This window comes from Neodiprion pinetum, chromosome 4 (genome assembly GCF_021155775.2).
Source record: "Neodiprion pinetum isolate iyNeoPine1 chromosome 4, iyNeoPine1.2, whole genome shotgun sequence".
Classification (NCBI taxonomy): Eukaryota; Metazoa; Arthropoda; class Insecta; order Hymenoptera; family Diprionidae; genus Neodiprion; species Neodiprion pinetum.
In genome coordinates, this window is record NC_060235.2 from 9,687,682 (window position 1) to 9,710,219 (window position 22,538).

Sequence of the window (22,538 nt, forward strand, 5' to 3'; positions counted from 1 at the left end):
TTTTGAATTACTTGAAGCCGATTTGGGGAGTGGGACGGTCGAAATTAAAAAATGACCTTCTTAAGGACCACCCTAATATGTATAAAACGCAGATTATAAGCGTTAAAAGTTCGCGAGATCGAATGACAATCTTGAAAAATGTCTGTTATAAATATTTGAGGCGGATCAGATGAATATTTTCTAGTCCAGAGCCATAGCATTCGGACAAAGTTAAAATGATCTAAGTAAATGAAGGAAACATAAATAACTCATCAGGGCAAACGTGCGGTCGTATATCTAAAAACAATGCGACAGATTTGCGTATGCATATGATTAAAGAAGAGAATTAAACGACGAAACGGGTTATCAGTACTATCGATTAAAAATCACTTGTGTACAGAAGATTTATAACACAAGTTCGAGGAATGGTCGATGAAGACTTCAGTGAGCTAGAAAGAAGATGCCCATCATTACAGACTACGTGATACGCTTAAGTATTATGCGTCACTCATAGCATTTAATTCCAAGCGTAAACACGAGATGATTTCTGACTGACACAACCAGTTGTCGGCCATTCGTTAGCACAAGCCACGAATGGAAATTGAATAATACGTCGTTGGAACGTAATCGCGTGACTTGTATCGTCTGTATAATGAGATTAAAACAAGAGCATCCCTTGACCCTTTAGTGCCTGATGTACCAAATTTGTCACATTCATTTTAGAGGGCTCCAAAACATTGTCTGTGGGTAAAATGAGTGACTGTACGTACTAGTATCTTCAATCCACCCTAGATGCACGCACCAAGGCTTATAAACCCGGAAACAGCACGACTTTTCTCACAAAAATTCAATGTGACGACAGCGTCTGTCGACAAATGCGTGAGGTCGCAAAAGTATGAATCTAGGTCCCGGTGTTAAAGGGTTAATCCTACTTCTTCTATACCACTTTCTCCCTCCCTCTCTCTCCCTCTCTTGCTTACGTTGTCCCGTGGTAAAAAGTTTACGATTAGCTACAACAGAGTTTCGTTAGGAAAGCAATCGAGATTCCGTTACAAAAGAAACAATTATTGAAGCTTGGGAAGAGGATTTTTTTGAAATTTTTATCTCGTCTTTAGTCACGGACATGATTTTAAAACTGAAATGAAAAACTTCAAATTACCTAGCGGCGTCTTGAACTTGGAGTCAAGCAGGTCAAGTTTGATGTACTAACGCATCAAGAACACGCAACATGCGGAAAGAGATGGTGAGATACGAGAAGTATACGAAATGAGAGAGGTGAGAAAAATCTTAACACGCTGTGTACCTCCTCCGATGAAAGCACAGTGGGCCAGGACCTTGAATTTCTCGTTTGACCGGGTGAAGGTAGCTCAGAGCAGGAAGGAATCTATAACCTGAAGTGAATTACGAATTACGTAGCTCTCACCTGGCCCAAACCTTTCTTCTACCCTGACATTAAATAATAGTTATCAAGCTCGATCGTTTCAGTCGATCAAAACGCACAAATACCCGAGTTTGATACAGCTTTGAGTCGTGACAGGGTATTCATCGTATTAATGGCCTTAAGAATGAGGAGTTGGATTGGTTGAAATTTGAATTGAGCTGATATAATATTTTATACATTCTCACTACAATTTTTATCTCATTCGGTTTTCTGGTACAGCGTAAAAATATAGTGATACAAAAATTCTCGCGGTATTCAAAGAACGTTGACTTTTTAGCGGAGTAAATTATATCAAATTGGACATGTGCATAACACAAAGTATCTAACGTTTGCATTGACAAGTTTGACATGTCAACATTAATAACACGGACATGCTTGTTTAATAGAATATATAACTCTGCAGCAGACTCGTGTTTCACCTCAGAAACAACTATACTATTAGCCACTACTAGCTAGAAAAAGGAGCTATTTCAAAAAATGCGAGAAGAACGGGCTGTCTCGAGAAACGTATGAAGAATTGACTGCCTTATCAAATATTGAAGAACAGTTTATTTCGCCTCCGATTACTACAGTTAAGGCGCACAAAATGCTTTTCTTCGTCTCGTTTAACCCGTACGTCACCACCGGACAAAGCTGTTCGACGTTACTTATCACTGCGATAATAATAATAACAATAATACTAAGAACTCACGTTTGCGAAAGGTTTTAGAAATTTTCGAATTGAAAGAAGCGCCGGCGTCATTCGAGTGTCATGCTCCCGCCTCGGAGAAAAGGCTGTTCCCGTGTTGTCGTCGTAAGAGCCGTTATTTCCGTATCTTTTTTTTTCCTTCCTTCACTTCTGGTATCGCGACTGTTACAGATACTCAGATACGGAACTACACTCGAGTGCCCTGTCTTCGGGTTGTCGTCGTCGCAGTACCGGTGTCGTCCAACGACTGACGAAGGCCGTTCGTCCGTCGCAGGATTCGGTCCTCTGGTCAAGTGCGGAGGGGATTCCCCTGCGACTCCCCCAGGCCCAGCTGAAGGACTGAATTTTATCGGGCCCCCGCGGTCTCTCCGGAGTCGACGACAGCCGGGTACATTCGAATCTTGAAGCCCGAGCGGCAGCGATGACTAGGAAGGAAGGCTCGGGCCTCGAGGAAACGGTACGTGGAACAGTTAGACGATGACCTACATTTGAGCGAAGCCACGCCGTCCGAATCACCGTCGTCGTCGCTGCTTCTGATCCTGGGACCCCAAGCGCGTCAACGAAGTCACTTTCGGGTTGGGTGACGCCGAAAGCGCTCAACGCGAACAAAAATCGATTACAAAGAACTACATCGAATTGGAAGTGCTTATAACTTGTGATGATTTGTACATTGAATGATGCTACCTGAATTTTTCGAGCGAATACCGTCCGTTCGTTTACAATTAATCTGACTTGGTTCGATTCGTGTTACAGATCCTCCAACTAGCAAATCCACACGTATTAACAATAAGTCCTGTATGGACCGTAGGCTATGTCGTTATTGATATATTCTAGTATCACAGTGCATTTGTCATCGTGGAAATAATGGAGTTGCTTGAAACTGACGTACCCAAAAAGTAAGCAGTGTTAATTTAATAGACTCTTTTAGAATTTCAGACCAGCTTGCTATTATAGATAAATCGTTATTAAAATATTTAACAGTCTCTGCGAACCCTGTTATCGTTATTCGTGGGTAGCTTCCCAAGTAGCACAAAATCATCTGTGACTGACATTTGGTCTGAAGGCGATTTAGTCACTCAACATATCAGTCACACGTAATTGTGCTACTTGGGTTGTAGAATAAAAATGTGCCCTGAATTATCTTAACTTTAACATTACCTTGTCAAGACAATGTTATAATTATTTCAAATTCAATCATAATGGATCACTGAAACGCTGTCATTCAGAGAACGGCGTAACACATGTGATGCTGCGCGTCAGTTTACTATAAGTAAGATAATCCAACAAACCTCGACAGTCGACTTGTCATTGACACAAGACATAACCTTCGTGGTCCCAGATAACGAAACGTGTCCGTGCAAAAAGTCTGCTTCGCTTACTGCGATTTTTGTGTTGCGTTTTTACCGAAAATATTTGCGGAACAATTTTTGTCTTGCAAATGGACAGTAATAATTGTTTGTTATTTTGATGTAGGTATAGCAAGACTTGCTTGCATTAGTAGATATTTTACTGACAACTTTGCCTTAAAATTATTTGCTTGAGTTCTGACAGCAATTGAGGACCCGCCTTGTTTTAATATCGCTAGCAATGCTTTGAAACCATTGTGTCTTTTCGCTGTAAAATTTGCACACATGTTGTTATCTGCGGTTGTAAATATTTCCACATTTATTCCTCGTATTAGGTATCACGTGAAGCTTGTATTGTGTTCTGATAAATCATTAGCTGATATTGTTCATAAAATATGAAACAAAAAAAGACAAGTAATTATTTCGTGTGCTTGGAGAATTTTTGCAACCAACTACAAGAATGTTGATGTTCACTGTGTTTAAAGTGGGTTGTATGATTTTAAATAAAAATCCTTTTTACCTGTATCGTAATTTTTTCCAATGTGGCCTTAAAGAGTATTTTGTAATTATCTTTATATCAATGAGAACACGTCCATAAAGTCTTTCGTGCTAGATAAACTTGGTATTATACCTATTACACAAAAAGATTATTAAGCAAACCAAGTATTTCGTAAGGGTAGATTGTTCATCTTGGCGTCTTATTCGTATTTCTAATTGCATATGCTAACAAACTCATACAGAGTTTGAGACTTCTATAATTAGATCCGTGAATGTTGAACTATAATGTTGAGATAAGCTCGAAGAAAAATGGACCAATATTCCACTGCTTAACTGGTTTATCATTAGCAAGGCCAGGGTTGGCAGCCGAACTAGAAAACCACAGACAATTTTGTGAACATTTTAATAATTGTCAATCGACGATAAGGAGGCATTGAAAAACTCTCCTTGTTGATAGCGCCACAAAAAAAGCTAAAACCACAACATGGAATTCCTTTTCTTATAGCGGCGTTTTCGGTGTAGGATTCTGGCATAATTTGTGCGAATTATGATTAGCATGTTTCGATTGTAATGGGTGACCTATAATAATAATAACGGTAATACTGATAACCACAACAATACCAAAAATAACTTCCAAACTAGCCATACCCTTTCAACTTCGTCCCCATAAGCGAATGGCATGTACGGGGCGAGGGAGGGATGGTTTCTCAAGGTCTTCAACAAGTAACAAGGAAAATTGCAGAAAACTTGCCCAGGTGTAACCGCGATCACCTCAGCTTGCCGATTCGGGACCTGAGCGACGTGACCAATCTTAAAATTTTTGCCACTCGCACCCCATAGATGTGCTCGGTAAATAAGAACTTATAAGAATTTCAAAATTTACTCACATTAATTTCATTAACTCGAACAGATTTTCTGCACTCTGATTGGGAGTGACGGTTTCAGTAGATAGGAAATATTATCACCCAGAAAAACTCGGTAATCTAGATTCCACTTTCTTTTTCAAATCGCCTACTAATTTGAATAATGTGGTTGATGAAATGTTCATTGTTAATTTGAATTATTAATACGCTTACGCTATACGCTTATTCACATATCAAACAGCCCTCATTCAATTTGCACCAGACAGACTAAATTCACATATTTCACTCAAACACCGAAACCATCAAATGAAATTTATCGTGGATAAGTATGAGCTCCGTTATTTACCAGAAAAAGGCCCAATGAAAAAATTTGAAACAAAAAAAATTTATGTGGGCTCAAATGTAGAAAGATCTGAAAAATATTTTCGGTATTTACAAAACCCCGTGACAAATTAAAAATCGACACTAGATAGTGTTGAAATGCAAAAGGAATGCTGTCACTAATAATTCCAAATCTGGAAACTCACGGCAAGAAGAACCATTTGAAGAGGAGCTGAAGAAAATTTCTAATGTCGATAGCAGTATCATGCCAGAAGTCCTACAAAGCGGTCAGTAATAAGTGAAATTGCCAAACGTTCTTTCTGATACTTCCAGCAAAGGTTTGTGCATCGTGGTAGGAAAAAATGATGTACCAAAAATAAAGTGGTGCAAAGTGAATCCGATGATTGAACTCTACAAACAAAACCAGGAAGTAAAAGAAAGACGGTCTCAAGAAAAGTTGGAACTGATCAATCAACTCTTTGCTGTTGCGATAACTTCGAAAACATAAAAGCTAAGAATGACCAAAAATAATCGATTATCGATTGAATCTATTATTTTTTTGGATTCGATTAGTCAATCCATCGATTAATTATTTTTAGCTTACAACTGGCCATCGCTAATACAAACATTCGAAGCCGTGTTTTTCTGAGGAACATCTTATGATCTGTAACGATGCTAAAGGTATACTTTGTTTTTATATAGTGCTATTATTGTTAGCTTGTATTTTTTTATGAACTCGTCATTTGTAAACGTAATTATCTATAGTCTGTAGTTACATGGAATATATGATTATAAAAAGCTGTGCTGTACTGTTGATGAATACAAATTGGAGAATACTTGTTTGTGAATGACTAAGTTTAATTTAACCCTAGACGAGGCATCTCATTTTATTCGCCCTCTATGGAGCATGTGAGGTCCGTGTTAAATGACACGTCTCTTTCGTGTAAAACACGAAATTCTACGAATTTACTATCGCAATTTCGTAGAATCTATACCATTTCTTTATTTCCCCGTCAAATGGAAACGTATTTAAATGTTTTTAAGGACAGTTTGGTTTTTTTTCGCGTTCGAGATACATGGGCTTCGGTATTTCAAGACATATACGTCAAAGTTGAAATCGACCAGAGGATCCCCTTAAAGCAAACACTTACAATTAACACTCAAGTGGCTAGTGAAACATTGAGACTAACGCAGTGTATGCCACTACTCTCACTGAAACAGGTAGTCCACGATAAGTGCACACCAGTGCAGCCAGTTGAAAACGCTATTAGATATAAGGCATTTCAGAGGCCAGTTGACGAGAATGCCTGCTCGAAGAGAGTGTATATCGGCAGGCTACAAATGGCGTTGCTTCTTCCCGGAATCTGAACACCACGACTCTCGTCGTTAACCTGTGCTGGAATAACATTCGCCCAGCACTATAATTCCAGAGCGCTTGTTGTGCAGTTCGATCAACTTGTCGGCTGACACAGCTCCATGTCGAAAAAATAACTCTGGAATCATAACCGATATCAATGCGCTGATAAATTAATTCGAAAAATATAACGGAAATTATGTAGAAACTAATCACACTACCGACCCACCAGAAAGTAATCCGCAAGACTACACATAAGGTTCCTATTTATGGGTTGCGATTTGGATTGCCAAGTGAGATTCCTTTCCATATAATTTATAGCATGCGTGTAATATCGATTCGACAAGTCTGACTAGTGATGTGATAGTGATGAAATTTACTAATATTTTTTTTTTTTTGATTGTTTATTATACTACTAGTGTCTTCAGATGGCTACATTTGGTGCTCAGTGACGAGGAAGGTATCCCAGGTCGATCTCTCCGATTTGATTTCTTTTTTAATACGTTATAGTACTTTTTTCATCTGCTATTAAATACCTTGAGGGGATGAAGCCACGCTCCAAAGTAAGGCATGACAAGGGCCGATTTGGCAATTTCACCCATAAGAACATAATATTTTTTAACCAATCCAACTGAAAAAGTTTTCTCATAACGAGAAATTAAAAATGTAATTTTCTCAATTAAACAAAAAACAAAATAACTGCCAAATCGCCCCTTGACATGCCTTAACTTGGAGGGTGGTTTCACCCCCTTAAAGTGTTTAGTGTCAGATAAAAAAAATTACGTGTCGCTTAGTTTTTAGTCTACTATAACATATTAAAAAGAGAATCAAATCGGAGAGATCAACCTGGGATACCTCCCATGTGAGTGTGATTCCTTCAGTTTTCAACCAATAGCGGAAGGCAGTTGTGCGCGTTAGCACTGTTTGTGTCCCCATATTATGACCGCAACGCTCCAATCCATTTTGCATCAAGCAATGAATATAATAATACATGTTGAGGTCAGGTATGTACTTGATCTAGAATGAAATCATCATAATAACAATTCCCGGGTAAAAATTTGAAGTGGTATCTGTATGGCCGTCACATGGCCAAACCCAATTACCAACACAGCTGCTATGTGGCCAGTTGACAGTTTTACCCTGGCACGTATTCCGCAACGATAACCAATACTCGTGACTTTTAGATGGTGCCCACCTCGCCAAGCTTTGTGGTACATTTGTGGTTTTAAGTTGGCAGCTAGGTAGCAGAATTATCCAGCATTTATGAGGTTTCTTCGAGGTCACGCCAAGTTTGCAATACCAGGCTGCGTTTGTACATGCCACTTGGATGCCGGCAATTTTTCCAACTTGGTCGCCACCATGACCCAGTCAACACTCACAATCAATGTGGGATAGGCGTTTTTGAGATGTACTGTTTAAAGCGCCTATGTCGGTAATGGAGACGCAAAGATCATCGAAAAAACGTCTGCGGAAAGTCAGCGACACTTTGCGAACATTTTCAGACGTCTCACTGAAACGTTACAACGACGTACACATGTTTTGTCGACTTTCTGCAAAAATCTATGGGACTTTTGACACTCATATATCGCTACGTCTCAATAGCGGTCTCAATTACCTGTCAGACGTCGGAAGAACGTCGGATTAGATATTTTTTACCATTTTTCGGACGTCTCACCGACAATGTCGTAAAAAACATCACCCTTCGAAGGAAAAAAACATCTTATATTTGCTTTTACATAACAATTCCCAATAAAAGATGAAAACTTTTATATTTGCAACATTATTCACTGGGTCGAATTACATTTTAACATATAAAAAAATGCAATTCCACCCTGGCGGTCTTGGCGGCTAAACCTACCAAAAGGCAGCCTGGCAACGCGAGATGGGGGCCATGTGAATACTATGTGAAGTTTAAATGTGACCACGGCAGTTAGGACCGTATCGTGGCTATACAACTTTGCAACGTAGAAGCCGTGTACATACCACATAGCCTCGAATCATGACCCTGGCACCTCAATCCACCAAAAAACGACTTGCCAACGCGAGGTGGCAGCCAACTGAAGGCCAAGTAAGATTGAGATACGGCTACCGCAGATCGTGCCGTATGAGTGCCATGTAGCTTCATAAGATGACAGCCAGGTAAGTTCGCCACAACGCGTTGGCAATTAGATACACCAAAAAGCCACATGGACGGCAAAGTAACTGCCAGGTAGAAACCACGTTGTTCCGAGACTAGCAATGCCGGCTATGCTGACTTGAATCCTACACGATGTGAACTGGTAGCGGCTACATTGAAACCACGTAGCAGAGTGACATCATGGCCATGCGGTTGCTACTAAGAGACAATGTCCAAAGGCTGGGTGGGCTCGCCGCAACATCGCCGTGTCTAAAAACCATGTTGCAGCTGTATGGTACCCAGTAGGGTGGGTCAAAAAAATCAAGTATTTTTTTTTTGGATCCGACGCACGAAAACTTGTTCCTAGGTACCTCTAGAAAGTACTCACCAAGTATGAGCTCTTAATATTAGCGGGAAGATTATGCTCATCATAGTTTTCCATTTTCAATTTAGTATCATATAAAAATGGTCATATCTTATCAACAATAGATCGTTTAACCAATCGCAAAGTCAATATTTATAGGAAATTGAACGCTCTACAAAAATGGTCTCTTATACTTTTTTCATTAATCCAACCATTTAAAAGATATTCAAGGTCAAAAATTGAAGTATTTTACGGAAAATAACTTTTTTGTTTTGAATTTTGGAACTTAATAAAAAATAATTATTGTCAAATGAGTTTCACTTATTTCTATAGGAAATTGAACGCTCTACAAAAAAGGTCTCTTGTGGTTAATCGATTACTCTACTCATCCAAGTAGCACACTTGTCGACCATAGTTCGACATATTGAAGGCAGCGTAATGTTGACAGAAAAAAAGCTTGAATTGGAGTTGGCAAGAAGTCGATAAAATGGTGACTATTGGTGATGACTTTCAGTAACCCGAAGGGCGAAGCTGTTAAACCAGTCAGGATCGAGACAATGCCAAATCGAAAATTAAACATCGTATAGAAATCGTCATGGCGAATGTACCGGAAGCAAAAAACTTTGGTAATTACTGAAATTTCAAAAGTTTTAGTCGACTTCTATACCGTTAACTGTAAATTAACAACATAGCAGAGAATTAGCTACTGGCTCTAGATACACCCTCTTGATCAATCTTCGATTAGTTGACTTCAGCTTCTGCTGGCAATAAGTTACAGAGAGATATATTTTCACCAAGGCGAGAATGCAACAATTAAATAGTGCGTCCATCGCGTGACTGAAATGTTTCAAGAAGCTCTTCTAATTATATTAATTCGATATATCTTCATTCTACGATAGCGAGAACTTCAAAGAATCGATTTATAAATATAATTCTATACAATAATTGTAAATAAATAAAAAAGAACAATTTTTCAAAAATCGATAACGAATCTTGTACGAATCATTAGATCTAGCAAAAGGAGAGTTCAGGATGGTTGGACAGACTGCGACCGGCTGAAAATGTTATCAATCATCGTAAAAAGCGGGCGAAGCGTCATCGCGTGGCGTTTATCACAACCAGCTTACTATGATCAGAGTAACCCGTGAGAGTGACGAAGCACACAGGCGCACGCTTCCGCCAATCCGTTGTCGCGTACGAATCTCTCTTTGTCTCTCTGCGAGCCGAAGTTCCCTCAATTTGACAAACTCATTCACGACGCGTGAGAGTGAGGAGCTAGGGCAACAGTGCCAACTGTCACTTGGCGGATTTCTGCAGTCAGGGATCACTGCCGAAATATCAGTGCAAAAATCTCTCACTTCGTTACTGTAAAAAAATTAATTTTCCACAAACTGATGCTCTCTTAAAGCAAGTACCGGTCGAATATACGTGCATAAGTCAAAGCAGTGTCCGCAATTTTTTTTTTTTTTATTCATAAACCAAACGCCAAACGGTCGTATGATGCATGCCCGACTAGCGCTGTTATTTTTGTGCTTCTTGGCGGCGATTCAAATTCAAACGGCTAAGTACTTGGACTCGAACGAATACGAAGAATGGGAAGAATTCAAGGAGTTTCAACGATGGAAACATTCGAAAAAACATCAGGATCCTAAGAAATATTGGAGCCAGGACCTTGGAAGGTATAACGGCAACGAACAGGACACATACAATGACGGACTTGAAGCCGACGATCCTCCGCCTATAGACGAAGCTGCGCGCATGGCACGTTACATTGTGAATCAAAATAGTAAGAGAACAATTATAACTTCACGCTTTATAGACATGCGAGTAGCCATAATCGCGTCAAATTTACTGTAACTTATATGTATCACTGCATCGCATTGCTGGTTAAATAATACATGGTTTAGTCATTTACCAAAAAAGAAAGGTCAATACGAATTACAAAAAATTCTGTGCATTGATGTTTATGAATTGCGCATATTTGATGCATAGATCTATACAATTGATGCTATCTGAAATTCGACGACTAATTATACATATTTTTCCTCTCATAGACTCGTACAAATAATAGTCGTTTTTACAAATGTGATACGCGGTTCGTACGTTTAAATAGGTTCGATTATCAAGAATCAATTTTTTCATTAATTCTATTAAGAAATAAGCATAGATCGGGTGTTTAACAAATTATCATATTTGTCAGCTTCGAAATTCTCTTCAGAATATAAAAATAGAAAATACTGAAACTACCAGTCATTCCGCGTGAAATCGGACGAGATGGTTTGCATTATTTTTTTTTTTTTTTTTTTAGTTTCGATTTGGCTGCATTCCTGATTTTTTCGAAATTTTTATCTCGATTGGTAATCTACTCTGAAATTTTCAAACAAAGTTTTGTTCGAACTTTTCAAATAAATGTAACCCGTACGAGATCGGAGGAGGTATTAACTAAATTCAAAACACGACCTTCGTTTAGAATTCAAAAAAGTTATTGATTTTAAGGAGATATATTTTCTTCAAATTCTCTCTATAAATCTATGACTCAAGTCGAAGGATATGTGTTGTGAAATCTGTCCATATTTCGTTTTGTTCGCGACTTATATCGGTTCGGAAAGTTGGAACAGTACAATTTTTGAAATCATGTAATTGAAGAACAAATTTAAATAATAATTGCTGAAAAATTAGGAATGCCCTTTTGGAGAGATCGATTGAAATCGAACAAAAATTAAGCAAATCAAAAATTTAACTTTAAAATTTTGTCCGATTTCATGTTGAAAGCCTTATAAATATAAACAAGAGCTTAGATATCGATGCTGCATTTGAAATCGCTTAAAAAATGATTAAAAATATAGCAATTTCGTTCTATTTGACTCTCCGATGGTTTTTTTTATTCAGAAGATTACATTCTACAAGTGACTGAAACAGATTTTTATTTTTCAGTTGTAAAAATTCAATATTCGCATTCGTTGATTATGTAATCAATGTTGATGTAATGATGTAAATTTAAATATTCAAGGATGTTGATGATAAAAATAAGCGTTTCAGTGAATTTGTAAAAAATAGACTTCTGAATAAAATTAGCCATCGTAAAATGAAATCCAATGAATCTACCCATTTTGAAAAGATTTGGAAAAAAGTAACGACATCTAAGCCTGTGTTTTATAATCCCAGTTATTCCGATTTTTGTATTTTTAAAAAGTTTCGGTAGCTTACAAATATAATAATTTCATAAAAACTTAATGTATAACTATCTCGGAGTAAAATTGATAGAAATTAGTCAATATTGAGCTAACTAACTCCTCGAGCTTTCAACGTTTCAATTTTTACAACGATAACGAATGATTTAGAAGCATGTTTTGCACACCTAGCGATTGGAGTGCGTAAACAAAAACATGCACGCTCCTCACTAAAACGAACATGTAAAATTAGAACGTTAATGATGCAAGGTTTTAACCGTTGCTCGCGCACTGACTGGTATAGTGATAATACATAGTAAGGAGTTGAAATAATATCTGATGAGTGATACGAAGTTTGCCAAGTTCGCATATTTCGTCATGCTACCAATGCTAATCGAATCCGGGCGAATATTTTTGAGTACGTGAACGAATCCTTGAGTTACAACGAGGTTTAAGTTAGTAAGGTGAACATAACGAAACGTGGTTTTAAAATCACTCTATCACAATATTACAGTTGGTTTGTTAGGGTCATTGTTGCAAAATAAGTGTATGCTTACAATTAGTTTGCCTTGTTTAAAGATTTAAGGTTGACACAAGACTGAAGCTAGCAACCAAACGTTCCAACGTTCGCTCGAACAAGGTAGTGAATTCCGAAAATCAATATTTCGTGAAATACCCTAAGCCCCTAATACTTTTATAGAATTATGAGGATAAAACTAAACTGCATTTTTCTATTTCCAAAAAGTTTAACGTGTTCAGCTGCTAACTCTGGCTGCTAGCTTCAGTTTCGTAGGTTTGGCGGTTCACTGCATTTTTGACAGGACTCAGTTGCAAATTAGTAATGTCTCTTAAGGGGATCCCCAACCTTAATTTCTAGCTATACGAAGTAACGATGTCCCAGAGCTGAAACTTTTTTAATACGGGATTTTATTATTTACGTGGAATTCAACTGTCAAAAAATGAAAAAAAAATTAAACAAACAATTTTGGTACGGTCTGTTTAATTTGTCTTTCATCGAAAAAAAATTACGTATCGCATAATCCATACGATTGATCCTTCGAAATCGAATTTGCAACACGTACAAATTTTTTTCAGATTTTTAAACTAATTTTTGGCATTTTTGATGTATTTTTTTCCCTTCAAAACATTGTTGTTTTGCTCGATGTCAACGGCACACGAATATTCCATTATGTATTTATCATTTTTATTCCTAATGTGACAGTAGAATATCATCAGTACCCTACATGCATGTAATGTACTTCCGAACGACTGTCCTCCTACACCGTCTGATAGGTACTTACAACATTTATATTCAATGATTTATCGCTAAATCTGACGTCACTCTTAAATTCAAATCATGCTCTTGTGAACGGTGCCTATTCAGGTAAATATAGTAGATCACTTCTCCTCTTTGAAAGTCACCAGTATCAGACTTTCAAAACGCGGCATTGAAGCGTCGTTCATAGTAGTCGCGTATTGTATACATTCGCGTTTCAGCTGTACTTCTTCTATCCGTATAACACCAGTCGGGCATAAAAATTCCGGCGAAAACAAAACAGTCTTCGTATTACAAAAATTTACTACGTAAGATATGGAAGAGTAATAATTGTACCACCAAAATGAGAGACGAGTCCACTCTTTTGGAGATCGATTAAGAATCACAACTCAATCGGAGCCTTCAGAATATTCATGCATATCAATTAGATATCATAAAACGTGTATCATCAATTTTCATGCGCCTTTTTTTTTATGAAATTCATCCTTTTTATGCATGCAATATTCAAAATCTCATCTGCATATAAGATCTGTGACAATGTTTGACTGTGGCGATAGGGTTTAAGTATCAATATACGTATGACGAGTATTACGGGCAACATAAGTCGACAGTCATCAAACAGTGTATATTTCAAGCGAAAAAACAATGTTTCGAAGGTTAAAAAAAAACATCAGATAGGCCAAAAATTAATTTAAACTTCTGAAAAAATTAGTACGTGTTGCAAATTCGATTTCGTAAGATAAATCGTATGGATTTTGCGATATCGCATTTTTTCCGATGAAAAATTAATTAAACAGACCTTATCATAATTGTTTCATTTTTTATTTTTTAATAGTTGAATTCTACGTAAAAAATAAATACCCCGTGTTAAAAAAGTTTCAGCTCTGGGACCTCGTTGCTTCATATTAGCTAGCAATGAAGGTTTGGGATCCCCTTCAGCAAGGTAGAAATACTTTTAATGAGAAATCTTACGGCTCAAATGGTATCATAATTGTGCATGATTTAATGTAGTGTACTCGTATTTCTAAGTACAGGTCAAGAACGAAACATTGAAGAAAAATATTCATTTAAATACGGTCGTAATATCGTGGTGCCAATCCCAAAACGGCTTGTACTTATTTTACGCCCTTTCGGGTTTAGAGAACTATCTAAAGCCAAAAGGACGTATACATTTTTGTCAATATTTAGCTTGAAAACAAATCTACGGAACGGTTGGCTATGAAAAAAAAAAAAAAAATATACGCCCTTTTGGCATTAGCACCGCGATATAACATTATAAATATTGAGAAATTTTCTGCTTGGAGTTGGAAAAACTAACATCTTGAACATTGTTTTCATTTTGGTAGCACATCGATTAATCCATTGATCATCGGTGCTCAAAATTGCTCTTTCATTGTCAAACGTTCAAAAACAGAAACACTTTTAAATAAATAATAATTGTGTGCTCGTTAAAACGGATTCGTACCTCGATTGGTTTAGAATATATTTATTATGGTAGAATTAATAAAGTAACACGGGCGATGAGATACCACAGCGCTGCAGTCGAAATGATCATCGAATTTTTTACAAATGTGAAATATGAATCAGAGTCATCGAATATTTAAATCTGCAGTACTGCAATCCCAGATACTTTGAAGTGGCATAGAATTATACCGAACACACAAATGTTCCGAAGATATTCTCTCGATGGTTCAGATAACATTAATTATCTTCTTAAAAATATGATGAAAAGTATTCCTTGAACGTCTATATACTGTACATAAATTAACTATATTAAATTTCGAGATTCAATCAACATTATAAGTGCGAATACCGGTGATTATATATTCCAATATTTGTTCGAAACGCTCGATTTTTCGTTCATTACTTGATGACCTTTTCAAGATTCTGCCAATGAAAAAATGTAATAAATATTGATAGAAATCCGAAGATGGGATTTAAGTACGAAACTTATACCCAATAGCTTTTAACTGGGTGCACCAACAATTGGTACGCATCTACTACGCTTACCCTGCAGTTTTTGAATAGGTTTTAAGTTTGAGACGTTAATATAAAGATGAATTTTTCAGAAGTATAGCTACTTGGCAATTTTCGGACTGTCTGAAATTCAGTAACCCATATTAAAGTAAAGTATAATACTAATTCACGGTCGTTTTAAAGTTCTACGTAAATACTGATACTCCATGCATTAATTAAATTTTCTCAAGGTTTATTTAACGAATACCTATACGCTTTTTTATGCTGAGATAGCATGAAAATACTTAAATGATTCCTAGTTTTATCCTGGTCAACAGAATTTAGTATTAGAACATGCCGGTACATCGGGAAGAACTCGATACTTTACGACGATGAGAGTTTAGAGCACAACCAAACTGTAATGTAAATTACGTAGCAATACTATCAATGTATGCTATTATTGAACAACCAATATACATATAATGGCAAAGTTAGGATTCACTTGACCCTGTGACTTGGCGAGATTGAAGTTAGTAACATTATTGTAACGAAATGTTGCGAAAATATCACTGTTTTCTTATTTGTACAATGATTGTGAAAGAATTTGGATTGCCAAGTATGAGCATATTTCGTTTTACTGAATTTTAAACAGTCCCAAGATTACAAGTCGACGGTTTTTCGGCTGCTACTAACTTCAACACGATATAATTTGTGGGTCAGAGAGCATCAAATGTATTTTTAAACTTCTGAATTTAATCTGCAAAAGATTGCGCAATACTTCGCAAAATATGCGCGCAACAAAATGCATTTAATTTTGCCAAATAAATTGTGCGGCTAGTTACAAACGTATAGCATTCTTCATTCGTCTGACCGGAGTATTTAGACACGTAAATAGACAAATGCATTTACTAGAAATCATTACCGACAGCAATATGAATGTGTTTTAACCGATTTTGTGAATATTACAGGAGTTTTTACTGTACGGTCAGTATAAGAAACGATGGAAGAACGAAAACTTGGTGCGATGTTCTATATATTTTTTTGAGAAATAATACTCAACGAAAGAGTTCAACAATTTTTAAAATTTTTACATACATTTAAAATATGAAATAAAAATAATGTAAATTAAATAGGGATGTATTGAATTACAGTAACTCCATATACGGTTTCTTGCTCTTTCAAAATCTTTTAAATTCCAAGTATTTGTATTACTGATCAAAGTTCGAGAATTATTTTGGTACCTGTTCTGCAAAGAATGTAAGACCGATCAAGTCAATCTCTCGATCAATGTTATCACATATATGCAACATGATAACAAAGAACGGTAGAGCTGACACGTATAAATTATCATTTATCAGTACACCCATACCTCGCTTTACGGCCTAGATATGTTCCGGGAAAGTTGGCCGTAAATTGAAAAACCGTATAACGAATCAATTATTTCTCCACAAGCCTATACAAATTCAATAGGATCCATCCCAATTTTTTCTAAAATAATACAGTTTTTAATTCATAAAGTTTTTTTTTCCCTGTAAAATGCTTAAATAAAACTAACTTTTTTGGCCGCAAAACGAAACATTGTAGGCCGTAAATCGTAAAGGCGCTATACTTAAAAAAGGCCGTTACAGCGAAATGCCGTATAAAGAGGTATAAGTGTATTCTCATTGTTATCACCTGTATCTGAGAAATCAGTAAATACATATATATATATATATATATATATATATACGTCTGATTCAGTCAAGAATACTTTTTAATTATGTACACTTAAACCAGTCGTTTTATCATTCGTTGGACGAAAAAATGAGCAAATGTGCTAGATTACTTCAGCAAAATTTTATTTAAATTTTGAAGCTATCAGTTCCATTCTCCTCCGTACAAATAACGTGCATTTGTCAGTATGATGATGGAGACAGAGAATTATGGTGAAATTGTAAAATGGAACAAGCTCTGAGGTTCTCTTGTGACGGACCCATATTTTACCTTTACATGCAGACTAGAATCAATTAATTAGTAATTAAAAAGAAAAAGCAGCTAAAATACAAAGACCTCATTCAATATTATCATGTCATTATGACTTTGACGAAGATTATCTCTTACATTATCTCTCACTGGTAATATTTTCTTCTGAGAGAAGTATGCGTATTTTTTGTATTGAGGAATTGCGTACGTATAATAATATACAAATACGAGTTGTGTGAGAGTCGTAAATTGTGTAATTTCAGAAGACGTAGACAGATAATACGCGTCACTATGTTGTAGCGAACTCACATCTTTAATGTGTGTGTAGATTGTAATATTTTCTTCATAATCTACTGTGATATTCGTTGAGAGTAAACCATCACCGCTGCACAATGGAATAACCTGTGTTTACATTTCAGTTATCAACAGCTGATCCCTCACGGTATGATATATCACATTAGCAACAAATTCTTTTATGCAATTAATGCATCTAGCGATGTAGACTCGACAGTTTCAATATTGCAGAGGCTGCAGGCACATATAATATAAGTCACTAGAAGCACATTGTTCCGATCATTATATAATCTCGGTTCTTGTGATTGTACTGTTAATGTTTTCAAATAATTCCGTGTTTATCTGGGCTGTTCCATGCGATGACCCAGACAGATCTTTGACTGTTAGTTGACGAATTTTACACCTGTGTGGAGTCCAATCTTTGGATACCATATGAGGATGCCAGTTAGTCTTTACCGATCGAGTAGAATGTCAGTCATTTCGACTATTATCTATTAGCGGAAACATACCAGTTTTCAAGGAGCACTTCAAATTCCCAGTAACGAATCAAAGCAGATCCATTGCACCCCAACATTTGGTGGCAGCCTCACTGCAGATATCGGTTGCATGGGATCTTTTTTGTTGATAAGTCAAGTTTCAACTGACTGTTCAATCTATCATGATATTGTTGCACCCGTTTCACCGGGATTTTCATTAGTTCACCCCTGAGACATGGTCACAGTATTCGTTTACTTCCATACTTCTGAATAATTGGATTTAAAAACTACTTATGAATTTGTTACACAACTGAGCGGTACTTGTGTTCTTTCAGACTGGACGTCAATCGCAACGCTAAGCAGTATCCCTAAAGTGAGATCTTATCCCTTCGTAAATGTGGTGTCCTACGCTGATGGGCCACTTCTTAATGGCACAGGCATGCCCTACATTTTCATCACACCTTTGGATTATACGGCTCAAGATCTTGCCGTAAGTTTTGAAATGAAATGGCTTCCTTAAAAGTTTTAGAGTATTTCAACTATATAAATTACGGTACAGCCGCTTTTTGGGTTTACAATAATTAACGCATTAGTATCCTCTATGTATGGATACAAGACACCAGGGAAGGTGAAATGAGTCAGATTTACTATTAATAATATAAGAAAATAATGATAAGGTATGGGAGTGTATAAGGTAGTCGATTTGAGGAAGTGGATTATGATCGTTATGAATTTGTACGCTTTGGCGTCGAAGTGTTCAAAATGGAAATGATGGTCATTGATACAATGAACATAAGATCTATATGAGGAATTTGTAGTAATTTTATGATTTTCGAAAATTGTCATTTTCACCATTCGAAACTGAATGGTCTTCATTTTTAGTTACGCTATTTTTATCAAATTGTGCATAAAGTAATTTAAGCATAACACTTTAGATTTTCATGAATAATCGGAAAAAGGTCCTATAAAAATCCAGAGCTGTATGGTTAATCGATTAATCAATCCTCTCAATTAATTTAATAATATTCGGGCCTTTCAATTCATTTTTTCCCGTTTTGATTAATCGATTAACTGTTCGGCTCGCATAAAAACTAAACAAACTCAATATTTATACTTTGCTTACCATTATTTGACATATGGATGCTCCATCACAGTCTCTATCTAAAGATTGAAACATAGGTTACTGCATGTACATGCATCATTCCATGTATATATCCCATATTATTTACGTCTTATTTATTTATTCAGACTATTTTTCTCCTTTTCTGTTCTCCTATAGAAAGACTCTCGGGCAACCTTGTCTATGACCCTAGCTGAGGGTGAATACTGTGCCAAAAAATTATACGATCCTATGGACCCTCGATGTGCCCGGGTTTATTTGACGGGAAAAATCAAGGCTGTAAGTAAAACAAATTGTACAATGACAGGAATCGTCACTCAATAATAATATAAAAATGCAAGCTGTATTATACAATTGCAAAAATAACAGAAACAATTCATAAACAAATATTAATATTAAAATTGCTCTTTTCTCAGGTAAAAAATAATACTGCTGAATACGATGTAGCTAAAAATGCAGTGTTCACGCGGCATCCTTGGCTAGCACACATGCCCGCGGGTAAGAATTTATTCTGGATATACATATAATTGTTTCAGAAATTTTCATAAATAATCGTAGCAGATAGCTATTTTTGTATAAAGGGCGTAAAGTGTTATGCCCGTGATGTGAACAATATGTTTCACCCTATGTAGGCGTAAAACGGGATTTTAAGATCCGGGCGCGGGCGTAAAATCCCGTTTTCGACCTACTATGACGAAAAGTAAATTGAATTTACATCCATACCTATGCCTATGTTATAGATCACCACTTTTTCTTCGCTAAATTGAAGATTGTTCAAATTGCTTTACTGGACACTTTCGGTGGGCCGAAGTACATAAGCTTGAAAGATTACTTCACCGCGAACCAAATCCCAAAGGCCTTTCAAAAAACCGAACCGACCAACAGTTTCGCCGACGGATCATCTGAATCAGGATATCTAGAGGTGACAATAGTGTAATTTTTCAATAGCAATTTTGTATCGAATAAGAGGCTTTGCCACAATAACTTCCTACAGACACAGTGATTATAGGTATACCGGTAATACAATTGTAATGTATAAAACAATATATCTGTATGAATTACGTTGAGAGTTGAAGTGAGTGCCAAATTGATAAAATATAAATATAATTCGTTATACAAATAACCAGTGGCATGTAATTTTATCCCTGTATTTGTTAAATTGAATAAATATAGATAATAAAGATAAAAAAGATAAACAAAGACCTATTCACATCAATCGATGTTGAGATCTTTCTCATAGCCAGGTAGAATTCATCGGTAATGCTCCACATAGGTACGTAGGAAAACTATTCTTTTGTACAAATTTCATACGAGGTAAAAGAGTAACGGATCTATGAAAAGTATCGTAGCTACTCATAAATTGTAACAAAAGTTTGTCATTCGCAAAAGTTATAAAAAATCGTATCTTTCATAAATAAAACTCATTATAACCTGGTGAAAAATCTTAGTTTTTTAATCGTAAGTGACATATGTATATTAAAAATTTGAGGGAAGACAAGTTTGTAAGAAACCAGTAACTGAAGACTTTTACAAAAAAGTTGAAAAAATGGTACGAGTTCTAGGTCCTAGGTAGAGACAAAAAGAAAGTTTTCCATCACGCGGTAGGATGTATACACAAAGATTCACATCACTTCAATAGTTGCATATTTGTTTTCATTTTACTAATTTTTGTTACAATTATTGTGTAGTATAGTGCCGGTCAACATCAATTAACAAAGCATACGTTCAATGCAGAACGACGACGAAAAGGACAGACAGGTGATCGTATTGAAGTCACTTGGATTCATATGGAATCATCAAAAGTCACGTGAAGTTGCATTAGCCGACGTGAGTGAGTGTATACGTATGTAGGTACCTAAAGTCATGTAAAGTCGATTGAAGTCCTAAAGTGAAGGTACGCATACCCAACTCCAGAAGTGGTTATCCTCGTTGTTTCCTACTGGAGCAATTTTGAAGTCGGTTAAAGAAAAGAGTACAGAATGAAAACTAATAAAAAGCTACCCGAATCGAACCTGCATCTTTCGGTATTAGAAATTCAATATAAGATTACTGTGTACGTTTGCCTTAACAATGCGGAGGAATGGTGAGATAATAATTACACTGGTAAGATAACCGACTGAATTAGTCCATCAACCTCCACTTTTGACTTCATATTCGCGTTCAGCAAATCGATATAGATAGGAAATAATGGTTCTCGCCCCAGCACAACAAACTTTTACTCAGACCCGTGTAATTAAAAAAAAACTCAATTATTATTAACTTTCTAATGGTTCATTAAAGAAACGTCAATTACTAATTACTGTTATATTTTATACATGAAGGAGCACAAAGAAAATTCGATTAAGCGTCAGTCCTGTACTTGCAATACATGAATTTTATAAGAATAAAAAATATAAAGAGGTTTAATTGAATTTTCCCAAGTGAAACTGGTCGGTACGATCGTGGGCAGAGATCCCGAGTGGGTTAGGATCTACACAGCGCCTGTCGGTACGTTACCGACGTGCCATACGATTGTTCATCATTTTCTCGCCTGACCCAAATACTTTGGCGGCCTTATATCGATAAGTATCCACCTCGGTTTTCTGTACATACATGCTCTGATCCTGGAACCTTCAGTCAAGTTTTTAAGGTAAAAATAAAAAATTATGATTGGGTTGAAATGTAGCGCTGTGGTTACAGTGTACACCGGGATATGGGAATCCTTCAATGTTCAGGTCTCTAACCCTTGCCGTTTTGGAGAAACACGATCATGAATTTGACGAGTTTTTTGAATTGGACTTTTATCTTCAAATGTTCAGCACTTCCTGACGCGGAGAAAATATACGACCCAGTGTATTTTTTTGTAAAAAAGTTCGATATTACCGAATATGAAATCTATTTTGAAGTAGATCTTCAGAAAGCGCCAAAAGAACACGTTTGTTTTACTTTCTGCGCAATGTGTAAGCGAACTCCAAAAAATTAATTGTTCTTGTTTGTTTGTTTCAAAAACTAAACATTTAGGTGAATATCATGAAATTTTTGGAGTGGAATGAAAATGAGATCCTAATTAAATTGGTACAACTGTTGCAGATATCTCGAACTTTGCGAATATTTTGAAAAAAAATAATTTTATCGACGGCCACGGACCAAAAGGGTATAGTCCACGGATTCTGACTTGCGACAACTATTCTGCTATGAGAGCGTGAATCACAGCAATTTCGCTGCCTTACCGTCAGAAGGGCGTATACTCATAATTATTTTTTATATTTGCAGGATACGCTCTTGTGGTAGAATGTGAGCTCAATTTTTCCATGTTTCAATCGGCCGGTTACAGC

General features: G+C 36.5%; 2 protein-coding genes across 4 annotated transcripts in view; one reads left to right on the forward strand and one right to left on the reverse strand.

The window, feature by feature from the left end:
• The window catches only part of LOC124215991 (uncharacterized), a 32,436-nt gene extending 10,844 nt beyond the window's left edge, over positions 1-21,592 (reverse strand). The window contains exon 1 of one of the 3 annotated variants that reach the window (XM_069135006.1): positions 21,080-21,592. In XM_069135006.1, coding sequence (XP_068991107.1) covers positions 21,080-21,126 — 47 coding nt within the window. In that variant the 5' untranslated portion in view covers positions 21,127-21,592. Of the gene's footprint in view, positions 1-1,138; positions 1,158-2,111; positions 2,521-21,079 lie in introns of those variants that run through there. The other 2 variants (XM_046619991.2, XM_046619993.2) reach the window with 2 other exon arrangements.
• CREG (Cellular Repressor of E1A-stimulated Genes) lies at positions 10,175-20,347 on the forward strand. The gene is made up of 5 exons (XM_046620925.2): positions 10,175-10,756; positions 18,440-18,594; positions 19,384-19,503; positions 19,641-19,722; positions 19,965-20,347. Exons 1-5 carry the CDS (start codon positions 10,468-10,470, stop codon positions 20,159-20,161), a joined length of 843 nt encoding a protein of 280 aa, XP_046476881.1. The 5' UTR covers positions 10,175-10,467; the 3' UTR covers positions 20,162-20,347.
• Positions 21,593-22,538: the final 946 nt, after the last annotated feature.